This window comes from Helobdella robusta (assembly GCF_000326865.2).
Source record: "Helobdella robusta unplaced genomic scaffold HELROscaffold_8, whole genome shotgun sequence".
Classification (NCBI taxonomy): domain Eukaryota; kingdom Metazoa; phylum Annelida; class Clitellata; order Rhynchobdellida; family Glossiphoniidae; genus Helobdella; species Helobdella robusta.
This window is the reverse complement of record NW_008705459.1, coordinates 4,955,774-4,968,955: the sequence shown is the minus strand read 5'-3', so window position 1 is coordinate 4,968,955 and position 13,182 is coordinate 4,955,774. Positions and strand designations below refer to the sequence as shown.

The following is a 13,182-nucleotide window of genomic DNA, read 5'->3' as shown; positions in this document are numbered from 1 at the left end:
AAAAAAATTGATGGTGAATATATTTCGTCTTTTGGTACGCTATCACCTAGACCACGACCTTAGTAATTATGATGATGATGACGACAACAACAACAAATACTACTACTACTTCTTCTACTACTACTAATACTGCTACTACTACTACTACTACTACTACTACTACTACCACTACTAATACTATTACTACTACTACCACTACTACTACTACTACTACTACAATTGCTGCTACTACTACTACCACTACTACTATTACTACTACTACTATTAATAATAATAATAATCCTCATCATCATCATCGTCATCAGTCATCATCATCGTCATCATTATTAATATCATAAAAGGAAATGTTCTATGCTTTTCCATTCATGTTTTTTCACAACTTTTTGAGTAGGAGTTTTTTTTTTAATTATTTTTGTCCGCATCAAAAGCTTCTAGTTTGCAAATCACGTGTCAACAGCAGAAGCCTGACGTCATAGTCTCTATTCTTGCATCATTACATTGCCACATCATCGCATGACTACATCATTACATCATCATATCACCACATCACTACACCACCACACCATCACATCATCGTACCATCACATAACCACATCATCACATCATTACATCATCACATCATCAAATTTACTACATCATGTAATCATCACATCAACATATCATCACATCGCCACACCATCACATCACCACATCGTCACACCATCACATCATCATGTCACTGCATCATTTCATCATTAAAGTTTGACCTTTTTTCATAAACAGTTTTTATCTTTACAAAATGATTTAAGAAAAGTTTGCTGAAAAATTTTGTGTTAACGTTATCTCACATTTGGTATAAATTTAAAAAAAATTAGGATTGATTTGCGTTATCGTTATGATTCAATGATATCTAATAAAGAAAAACAATGGAATAATTCACTGGAAAATTATGTGAAGAGGTTTGACAGCCACTTATCTACATAAAAAATATAAGAAACGTAAGAAATTATCAAAAACATTTTAGATAGATTCTGCCCGATGATCCATTCGTACAATAACAATAACAACGCTGTAGAAATGTTCATGAAATACATTATATTTGTGGTGATTGTGATGATTACGATGATGATTGTGGTGATTGCGATGGTGATTGTGGTGATTGCGATGGTGATTGTGATGGTGATTGTGATGATTGCCATGATGATTGTGATGATTACGATGATGATTGTGATGATTGCCATGATGATTGTGATGATTACGATGATGATTGTGATGATTGCCATGATGATTGTGATGATTGCCATGATGATTGTGATGATGATTGCGGTGATGGTTGTGGTGATTGCAATGAGCTGAAAATAGTGTACAGACAGAAACACATATGGTTAAATAAGTTTAAACATGTATGTTTAACTTTATATCCATGTAATGTATGTTATCAAAGTATGTGTGTGTGTATATTTATATGTTAGTACATACGAATGGATGTATGTGTCTGTGTATGTATATGTTTGCATGTTTGTATAATATTTAAAAATGGACATTTTGCATGGGAAATGGAATGGGTAGGAAGAGGAAGAGAAAAAAGTGCAGGTCTCCGTATGTCGTGGAGTCGTGTGCAACTAAATAACCTCTATGAGTGCCCTGGGAATATGACCAACGATTTCTTACTTTACAGTTCATCTCTCTAATCTCCCCTGCATGCCTGCATCTTCCATGCATCCGTTTCCGTTTCTGCTCATTTGCTTGCTTATATTTTTCTGCGCGTGTTTATGTATTTGTATGCGTCTTTTCAACTTTCAAAAGATTTTTCGTTAGTGCAAACGTTTATAATGAAGAAGCACGTCTCGTGTGTTATTGGATAGGAAGCAGGTTCATTCAACATGTGCAGATAGATTTTTTTTTTCTCCTGCAAGGCAACAGACGAACGACAGATCTCATAACGATTGACTTTCTGTTTTGGAGGCCAGTTTAAAAAATCCATAAAAGCCGTTAGAGCACTAAAAGCCAGGACGAGGTTCATGCCTTACCTAGAGATATGTTGGCATTCATTGCGTAGTTGAGTAAGAGTCACTAGATAAAAAGACCTCGGAGAGAGATGTATTTACTTTAACGGAAATTTTCTACGCTTCGTTACTTGCCTTAAGATGGAAAAGTTTTCGAAATGTGTTAAATAATTGAAACAAATAAAAATACTAAGTTTTTAAAATGTGTATAATGATTAAAATGAATGAAAATAATAAATCTTTGAGATGTATTTAATTATTAAAATAAATAAATTATTCGTACAATTTGATGCATGCATGGTATTTGAAGTGTTGACATCAAGTAAAATTAAAAGTTAAGACGACATAAAAATGTCAAGTAGTTTATTGCTTAGTTAAAAAAAAAATAAACTTAGGTTGAACTTACAGAAGATATGTAAAATATTTGTCATACATCTTAAATTAGAATTTACTTCTTGATGAATTTTTTGCAGTGAAACAATTTCTATTTATTTAAGACAGGCTTGCTCTGTTTCAATCTCCGAATGTATTTGAGATTGAAACCTAATGACATCACAACCAGCGAGCACGTGATTGAAACTTGATGACATCACAACCAGCGAGCACGTGCCTGCCCTTTAAAAATTCATTATCCAGTAACAATTCCTTCCCTATACAACAGATTAACTGAGAAGTTTGTAACTGTAGCAAAACACCATCAGCTCTCGATGTAATTAACGTTTTTCACATTCTCTGTATCTATCTGAATTTTTATCTATCTGTATCTATTTGTATCTATCTGTATCTATCTCTACCTGTGTCTATTGCTATCTGTATCTGTATTGGTTTTTGTTACGGGTGTTACTTAAAAGTGAGATTTGAAATTCGCTAACGAGTTTTTATATAAAAATTAATTTACTTTTGCAAAAAAAAGATTAATAAAAATTGAAATAAGAAAATGATGTTGAAATGAAAATTTTCATAAAATAAAAACTAAATGTGGTCATAAGATTTAAAAAAATGTTGTTCCTTTATTTGAAAAAATTAAAATTACGTAATATTCGATCAGTCCCTGTAAAAAAAAATCTTCGTGCGTACATGAACGAACGCTGTTTAATTGTATGTGGTTTTATTCTGTCACCACTGTAATTGAGACAAGCCGTTGAATAAATGTTCGTCTATGATAGTCAATGTGTTAAAAAGTGTAAGTTACTTGAACGTGTGAGACATGTTCTTACCTGTACTACATACCACTAATGTAGAAAATTGTGTAAGTCTGCATGCTAGTACATTCCAACGATTCGCACTTGTACTCATTAGCGTGCAACGTTGTATGCAGATCAAAATTTGGTTCACGCCATTTATGTCATCATCTCAATCATTAAGAAGTGTAAGCATAAATTATTCTTACATGCACTGATAGCCAAAAATTATAGGAAAAATGCAGTTTTTTTTAAAATTTAAATGTAGATACAAATTAATGCAATTTCGGAAAATTTTTTTGAATGTAACTGTTACAAAGTTGACGCAACTGATGACTTTAAACCTTCAAACAATAAAAAGCAGACTTGTAAATCTATTTTTATTCTGTTTGATATAATTTAATTTTTCTGAAATATAAATTCAACCGGAAGTAAACTTCAAAAATTATTATCATTGCCATACAAAAAACTTTCAAAAAATGTAACCTTCAGTTAGTTAAACTACTAAAGCTGTTGAAAATATTTTCATTGCAAAATCAGTTTATCTCCAACAATTTCACACAAATAAGTAATCTATGTTAATATTAAACTTTTATATCATAGTTTTTTTATTTTAGTTTTTCCAATTTTAGCGCAATAATTAATATATTATTACAATCAACGCCTGGCACCTTGCATAAGAGCCAGGTTTTACATGAAAGTGAGGTTTGAAATTTGTCATCGAGTTTTTATATAAAAAGTTATTTATTTTAGCAAAAAAAAGATTTAATAAAAATACAAGCCAAGACAGATATTACAGTCCTGGATTATTCCAGTGCATCGAACAGACTCCTCACAGCAGCTCCCATCAACAAAATAACATAAGCCTGACGTGTTTTTGGCTCGCCTGGTCGCAAAATATCTATGCCCATTTTATCAAGATCTGCTGGCGCGCCGAATATTTTGTGATAATAAGTCAAAAACTTGAAAATAGTGCTAAGATCGTAATCAATTATCAACAAATATGTTACTTATGTGTATATACTATATATTTATATTTTTTTTAATTAATTAATTAATTAAATTATTTCTTATATTTATATGTATGTACATACCCTAGAAATGAATCTACCAAACATTCGTCATTGTATATACATATTAACACAAAAGATATATTTAAGTAAATTAGGCACACAAACTAAAACAACCCAACATGTTAACTTAAATATAAACAGCACACAAGATGGAAAGCAAACACGACACATAACACAAAAACACACTACAAACACACACACACATACACACGTACACGTACACATACACACACACATATACACGTACATGCACAACAAACACACTGCCTACATAGAGAGATAATCGAGCAATCTTCAACTAAATTGCGTTAAGAAACGTCCTCAAATGGATGACTAGCAAGAAGAATTTAATATAACATTCCTCTGTCAACACAAACTCAGTTTATGTGCTTGGCGTATATTTTTGTAATATACGTGATCTGTACAAGTGCGCTGGTACGTATGCGTATGAAAATGCAAATGCACACTTTTGCAAATCCATGTGTTTTTCATGTGGATACAAAAGTATCATCAGTCTGCAATAATTGTGTTTTTAACATTGGAAGGTGGTTACTTTTCACCATTTTTCAGTGCTGCAACAACATGCAACAACAACAACTTTATGTAAAGATACTAGAATGATGTAGATATATTACTTATGTAATAATATATACATACATGTATGTAGATATCTGTACAATACGTATGTGCCAAGAGTTTAACTCGAATTAGTATTTCGATTTTTTAAGATAAAGAGCAACATTAGTGTTGAATAACAAAACAATAAAAAAGATATGTATAGTCAGAGGGTTGAAATTAAAAGTAAGGTTACATTATCCGTTCATTCATTCATTCATTCATTCATTCATTCATTCATTCATTCATTCATTCATTCATTCATTCATTCATTCATTCATTCATTCATTCATTCATTCATTCATTCATTCATTCATTCATTCATTCATTCATTCATTCATTCATTCATTCATTCATTCATTCATTCATTCATTCATTCATCCATCCATCCATCCATCCATCCATCTATCCATTCATTCATTCATTCATTCATTCATTCATTCATTCATTCATTCATTCATTCATCCATTCATTCATTCATTCATTCATTCATCCATCCATCCATTCATCCATCCATCCATTCATTCATTCATTCATTCGACCATTCATTCGACCATTCATTCGACCATTCATTCGACCATTCATTCGACCATTCATTCAACCATTCGTTCGTTTAAAAAATGGTCCACTCATTCAAACATCTACAAATTTGTTTATCATCAACCCGAGCTTTAAATGTACTCAACGATTTTATGGTTGAAATATATTTTTGGCTGCCTTGCTGGTTATGATGCAAGAGTTTGAACGTGAATCACCAAACGATTTTTATGACATTGAAACGTTGACATTGCGTTGAAAGTTAAACTCTGAAAAATTTTCCATTGAAAAAAAAATCCTTGCAAAAACATATCTCCTTCGAATGAAAGCAAAATTTTTCTAAAATTTCTTTTGAGATTCTTAACGGCTGTAATGCAAATTTTTAATAATTTTAGGATCAAAATGAAAAAAATAAAACTCTAAAATAGATTTTTCAATTTTTTCAATTAAAAAACAAGTGCTTTTAAAAATGAAAGCAGGAGAAAAACTTCTGATTGGTCTCCGCTTTGATCACATTTCTTCAAAGATGACCCCTGCCTATGAAATCCACATGAATCGCCTGCCTGCTTGCCTCTCTGCTTCCATCTTTATGAGTGGCCGTGGCGTCTTTGTATGTATGTATGTATGTATGCATGTACGTATGTATGTATGTATGTATGTATGTATGTATGTATGTATGTATGTATGTATGTATGCATGTATGTATGTATGTATGTATGTATGTATGTATGTATGTATGTATGTATGTATGTATGTATGTATGTATGTATGTATGTATGTATGTATGTATGTATGTATGTATGTTTGTATGTATGTATGTATAATGTTTAACGTACTTTAGTTGATAGTAAGCAAGTGAAAAGTTATACACCAACGATGCTATGATTACATATAAATTGAAAAAATATACTTTCTTAATAGAAATATAAATTTTTAAAAAAGAATTTATTTTTTTCTTATAAAATGTAACGTACGTAGTTTAGTGTGGTGGAGATAAAAGTTCTCAAATAATGATTGATGGACAGACGTGTCCAATTTTAAATAAGATCCTATATTCTAGATGAATTTTTTTTTATAAATCAAAAATAAACTTTCAACAATAAAAATATAATCTAGTTCTTAAATAGTTATTTCACTTGTTAATACTATTTCTCCACAATTCATTAGTCATGTTTGAAAATTTTTTGCTACATTTTTGATATTCATAAAGAAATTTTTGTAAATATAACAAAATAAACTTTTAAAAAAATCAATTTCGATATTATAAGTTCTCAAATTGGTCCTAAGTTATCTCTTCTTTCTTATTTGCACTGCACTTCAATGGAGTCTGCCCTCGAACGCCAACAGTCCCTCGCTGATGATGTCGTTCATCTTTTATATGAATACCAAAATTAAAGTATTATGTGCGGTTTAAATAAAGTTGTAAGCTTCTATAACATCAATAGTTTGCCATTTAATGATAATAATTTTTTTTGATCTTTCACCAAGTAATGTAGTGACGTCATACGTTGTAAACAAGTTACTGCCATTAAGTTAGACAAGCAAGGAGAACTTCTATAAGCAGTTCTGCGTTTGTCTAAGTGGCATGTCATAGTCCAACGAGCAATAAAATTATCGCATGTTTTTAATGAAACCGCGCCAACATTCGTATGCAAATAAAACGTTCAAAACAAGATATAAAGTTATTTGAACGATGGAGACGCTGCACAGCAATGAACGAAAAGTTGTTCGTTATGTTTACAAGTTACAACAGCATAAACGCTCAAGCTTTTTGATCATAACATTTAAAAAAAGATAGAAATGTATGAATTGTTTTTCTGGATGTGTCGCATTTAACAATGCTGGCGGAAGATAGACCAGTGAGGGAAAGTAGGATGATGATGATGATGACGATGATACTGATAATGATCGTTTCGCAGATAATGGTGATGATGTTGATGATGGTGTAGTTGATGATGATGATGATATTGATGCCTATGAAGTTCTGTCTGAGTGACGGATCGTTTCATTGATGGCAAATTGAATTATAAGGCTGTTAAAGTTGCAGAGAGTTGCACTTTACGACATCTTCATTGATGTATGTATCATCAGTCTTTATTAGTTCTTCTGTCGTTTCATACCATTCCAAATGTTCATGCATTTATTTGTTTATTCATTTATTATTACAAAATATTACTGCTTTTTAAGCTTTGTTCATTAGTTTCTGGTTCAGCTTTTCAATATTTGGTACCTACCTTAATTTTATCTGATGTTTTTGTCCTCCGTTATAACCAGGGTTTTCTTATTATAATGAATACTACTGTATCTGTCAAATTTATGTCTATTAAAAAATAATAATGACAGTAATAATAATAATAATAATAATAATAATAATAATAATAATAATAATAATAATAATAATAATAATAATAGTAATAATAATAACAATAATAATAGTAATAATAACAATAATAATAACAATAATAATAGTAATAATAATATAACCTGAAAAGTGACAGGTTGTGAGACTCCGGCCTCTCCGATGGGTGGATGGTTGAAGAGGAAGAGGAATGAGCTAACGATGGGATGCAACCAATCAAAAGTTACCTGGATCATGCATTGCTCACGTGATCACTGGTCCGGAAATCCCGGTGGGAATTCCAAATTTTATTTTTAGAATTTGATCGAGGAAATATTTGTGGAAATGTGATGGAGAGTTTTTAATGGATTCTAATGAAGTTGCGTGTAATGAAACAGTGTTAAATTATAGTAAATGTCCTTAGAATTTTAACACAATTATGATTTTTTGGTTTTATTTTTCTATATTTCCCATATTTCAGTTTTGCAGTTGTTGAATGTTGAAATATGTAAGAAACGCTAATTTTTATTTTAAAATATTAAATCAATTTTTAATATTTTTTGCTGTTTCTCTTTAAATTTGAGTTAAATTCTAAATAATTATGTTTTCCTTGTTGTTTAGCGGTGTGACTCGTGGCTCTTTGTAATAAAAGCAAGTTCAGTTTTGTGCTGCCAAGACCTTGTTCGAATGCAAGAATATCTAGTCAGTCTAAATAATGTTTAATTTATGCCTATTATATCTTTCTGATGTTATTTAGTTTGCTTGTTGTAAACTTGTAAAATTTCCAAAAACAATTTAGTATATAAATTTCGACAATCGATCGACTACTTCTGGCATGTTTTATTCGAATATATTTTTAAAATTCGCAATATAAAAATATTTTTTTTAACAAAAACTTTTAATTCTGAAAATGTTTAAATTTCAAACTATTTCGTTTTATGATTAGAGATTAATTTTATTCAATTTTAAGCCATTGTAATGAAAATTTGGAATTAAATTAAACTACATTAATTAGTTACTTTGCTAAACTGTACAAACATTTAACGTTGAAATAATTGAAATAATTAATTATTATTAAATTAATTATTAATCAATTATAATAGTAATTAGTAATATTATTAATTAATAATTAATTAATAGTCACACAAACCTTGTTACACTAAAAACGTAAAGTTAAAAAACACCATAATTTCATAGGTAACTGTACCAGCCATTCCATCGGATCAAATTCAGGTTCGTGTTTTATAAACTTTTCCATCGGAAATGTATGTCACAACCATCTTAATATTCATTATTTACTTTCAACTTCATTGATTGGATGTATGTTTTTTATTTTTTAAAAACATTTTTGTTATTAACATGTCTTTATTAATAGCTAAAAGGACGGTTTAAACGTATCTGTGACATTTTATTTATTATAAACTCATGTCTAGTACGATTCATGAAACTTGCCGACGAACTCTTCAATTAATTATTCAGTCCAAAAACAGTCAGACACTAACCAAAATCTATAAATAATATGAATTAATTTTTGTCTAAGATTCGCCATTTTGACTGAACTCCGTATTATTTCTGTTGTTTTTTTTAAGAATGGTTATGTTCTGTGGTTTTGTATTGAAGAATACGTCCTACCTCATGGAACTGGGTCTCTGGACGCTAAACGAAGATTGATTGATTGATTGATTGATTGATTGATTGATTGATTGATTGATTGATTGATTTTGAAGAATATATTTATTACGTCTCACTTAATAATTTATTTTTTAAGATAAATACAATAAAATAAAAATAAAACAAAATAAATCACCAGCACCGTCACCCATGCTATTAATCACCTTACATTGTACACGGCCCTTTATTTAATGTACGGAACAAGTGATATAAATTTTGAAACGTGAATCTTTTGGTATCTTGTTTGATGATTTTGTTTGGTTGAATTTTATTTCGCAAACATTTGGATAACTGTGAATCGTTGGTCAGTTGCTGGTCACTTACTTCCAATTCTTTAGTTGACCAGTCTCTGTTTGATAACTTTTATCATTTTTCTCAGAACCGTCGTCTTAAATTTTTCAAAAATTTTGTTCCATTTTTATTAAAATTAATTTCGACTTTAACAATCGCCATTTTTTTAAGTAGAGGACGATTATAAACATTGTATTAGAAATATAAATGGAAAAGTTGACGGCTGTCAGGCGTTAATGTGGAAGAGCAACAATGTTGATGATAGTTACACGAGCAGTGATGGATGCCTGTTAATGTAGTTGCTGTCATCATGTGAACTCCTCCTTCTAATGATGATGAATGATAAGGAGTTGATCACGATGGCAGATAAAATGCTATGATGAAGTTGGTTGTCATTAAGACATTGTATAAAGGATCACAGTTTTAATGTTGTTGTTATTGTAGTTGTTGTTGTTGCTTCTGCTGTTGTTGTAGTTGCTTGCTGCTACTGATAATAACAGTATTAATAATAAACAAATGGAAGTTATCAACAGCAGAGGTGTATAAACTTATCCAAGCAAAAATTCCTTTAACAATATCAATGAGAAATTAAAATAAGAGCTAATTTTAATAGCGATAACAGCGCTGATTTTATGATATAGCAACAATCTTAATGATAGCGTCAAATGAGTACAACCACATAAAAAATAAAAATCCCACAGTAAATGCCTGCTTGGTTATTTTTATTAATGATATAATTTCTTGGCAATTGAGTACAAAACTTATTAGATCTCAGACAACACTCATCACATGCCACGACTTCAAACTACACCACACATTACCACACATCACATCACCACACATCACCACACCACACGACACCACAAATCACCACACATCACCAAAACACACCACACACCACACATCACCACATCACCACACCACACACCACACCACACACCACACCACACACCACACCACACACCACACCACACACCACACATCACCACACATCACCACACATCACCACACATCACCACACATCACATATCGTGAAAGCAGCATTGACAAGGAAACCATAAAGCACACCTTTAATAAAGAGCACATTAGAGGCTGATCTATATTACGCAGAACTGCCACAACAGATATGCAGTAACCATTTTTAATTGTCATAATTTTTATTTTCGCGGCACGCATGCGACGAATAATTTTTTTATTCATAGATGTGGTATAAAATATGAAATAATAGATCATAAAATTTTTCATGTCCGTCTGAACAAACGTTCGAAATTAAAGCCAACCATGTACTTGAGAAGCGTCAATAAACATTCGTAGAAGTTGTGGAAATATGAAAAAATTTCAAAGAATTCGTGCATGAATAAAAAACAAGCGGATAAAAAACGCACGCAATCACAAAGCGTAATTATAAAATTGCACACGCAATAGCAAGAACACACGTAAACAATGAAAAATTTGCTTACGAACAGAGACAAAAACGTTCAGACAGCTTGTGTACGATGCAGTTCGGAGGAGAATTTGTGTGGGGATTGAAGCACGTGCAGACTGTTGTAATAATTATGCGGTCTGGCACGGAAGTTTTTTACGTGTTGAAATTATAATATTTGTTTCTTTTTGAAGACGTGTTGGTTTTGTAAGCGCCCGGTAAACGAAGACGAGTTGAAATATCGTTGAATGTTCTTATGCAGATTGTTGATTTGATGTCAATGATTTTTTGCGATATGGTGTATCGCACATCCAGTCTAATAATACCTTTCCATGTTTGTTCTGCTTTTTTTAACCAGCCGTCTCGATCCCATATAATTGATAGTGGCGTGAGAGAACTGCAACTACGTGGCATTAATAACATTAGCAGTCATTGTGTCTAGTTTTTTTCTTGATGAATTGAAAAAATCGTTTGTATTGTATGCCACTGGTATTCTGTAATTAAAAATGTTAGTGTTTGCTTGCCGTTCTATCGCAGACTGACTATAATTCTGAAACTGAGTGCAAACGTGTTTGTTTACTAAGATTTTTTCATTCTGGATCTTTGGTTTATCTTTTAGAAGTTTGTTTCAATTCTCTTTAATTCAAAGTGTAAACATTTTTACAGGACAATTCAGATTTTACAGCTGCCAAAAATGTCTGTTGAGGATTTCTTCTTTCATGCCCAGTTACATCGTGGTCGGCGTTCCCAAGCTTGCCATGCATCGAAAGCCCTGTGAAAAAAATATTCATACCTTTCTCTATTAATTATTGATTTTTATAACTAAAAACTTTCTAAACAAAGTTGGCACTTCTTTACTTATTCCAAAATTTTACTCCAGTTCTATGAAAGCAGTGTTTTTAACAATAGGAAGCATATTTTCGGTATCGTTTGGATACTTTGATTTTTAGTCAAGTGACCTCTTCCTAGCAACAACCCTGTTGTCACCTTCCAAAATAAAACTGCCCACGGTACGTTCTACGTTGAAAATCACTGAGTTACATCTCTTTACTTCTCCAGGCATATTCGACGCGTTTGATCCTTTGTAAATCCGTTATTAAATGTAACACCTAACTTTTTGCTATAAAACTTCAAACTCGTCCCTTACAAAACCACAACATTTGAGTTGAATTAAAACTTAGGTAGAAAAAACTTAATGTCAGCAGGTTTTCATAATTGAAGCACAACCTACCATTGCTGATAGCTAGCATCTTGTTGGTGCCATCCAACTCAGCATCAATTTGTTGGGTTTGTGACAGAATAATTTGTAAATTTACATCTGGTTGGATTGTTATTAGTTAAGAAGTTACGGCCTAAAAAGAACATTTAAGTGTGCAAAAAATTGGTCATTTTATGATTCAAATTTGAACATTTGGCAAATGAAAGAGCTGCGAATAATGATTATGAATATATCACAAATTTGATGACAAACTGAAATATTCACAAGTAATTGTGAATTACTCATATTTTAAATTTATCTGTGATAAGATAAGATGTATGACAGCCACACAACTGCACTGACAGCCACACAACCGCACACACACACCAGACGCGTGCACACACGCGCACACTCGCGCACACATATGCATACACAAATATGAAAATGAAACATGACGGAATAGCAGAAGAGTAATTGAATTTTGAAAGCTGACCTTTCATAATTATTGGCAGCATTAAAAGACGATTAATCATGAGTTGCTTTTCATGCCTGGCATGTGATACCAAATTTCTATTTCTATTGCATTTCTATTTATGAACGTGAGGTATCATGATATGGTATCTAACTTGATTTGCATTTATATTCCCGAGGTATCATGATATGGTATCTAACTTGGTTTGTATTTATGTACCCGAGGTATTATGATATGGTATCTAACTTGGTTTGTATTTATATACACGAGGTATTATGATGTGCTATCTAACTTGGTTTGTATTTATGTACCCGAGGTATTATGATTTGGTATCTAACTTGGTTTGTATTTATGTACCCGGGGTATCATGATATGCACGCAGAAATTGTACGCTAGGA

The 13,182-nt window shown here is 31.5% G+C and overlaps 3 protein-coding genes across 3 annotated transcripts in view; 2 read left to right on the top strand and 1 right to left on the bottom strand.

Moving 5' to 3' along the window:
• The window catches only part of HELRODRAFT_165820 (hypothetical protein), a gene marked incomplete at both ends in the record, with an annotated part of 5,086 nt that extends 4,569 nt beyond the window's left edge, over window positions 1-517 (top strand). The window contains one exon of the mRNA XM_009032311.1: window positions 429-517. Coding sequence (XP_009030559.1) covers window positions 429-517 — 89 coding nt within the window. The remainder of the gene's footprint in view (window positions 1-428) is intronic.
• A 6,712-nt stretch (window positions 518-7,229) lies between these two features.
• HELRODRAFT_165819 (hypothetical protein) lies at window positions 7,230-11,556 on the top strand (the record flags this gene model as incomplete). Its single annotated transcript, XM_009032310.1, has 6 exons — window positions 7,230-7,260; window positions 7,890-7,972; window positions 8,351-8,431; window positions 8,927-8,962; window positions 11,158-11,265; window positions 11,473-11,556. The coding sequence occupies 6 exons, from the start codon at window positions 7,230-7,232 to the stop codon at window positions 11,554-11,556; spliced, it is 423 nt and encodes a 140-aa protein (XP_009030558.1).
• A 196-nt stretch (window positions 11,557-11,752) lies between these two features.
• Window positions 11,753-12,969, bottom strand: HELRODRAFT_165818 (hypothetical protein; the record flags this gene model as incomplete). The annotated part of the gene is made up of 4 exons (XM_009032309.1): window positions 11,753-11,886; window positions 12,102-12,194; window positions 12,346-12,432; window positions 12,939-12,969. The coding sequence occupies 4 exons, from the start codon at window positions 12,967-12,969 to the stop codon at window positions 11,753-11,755; spliced, it is 345 nt and encodes a 114-aa protein (XP_009030557.1).
• Between the last annotated feature and the right edge of the window lie 213 nt (window positions 12,970-13,182).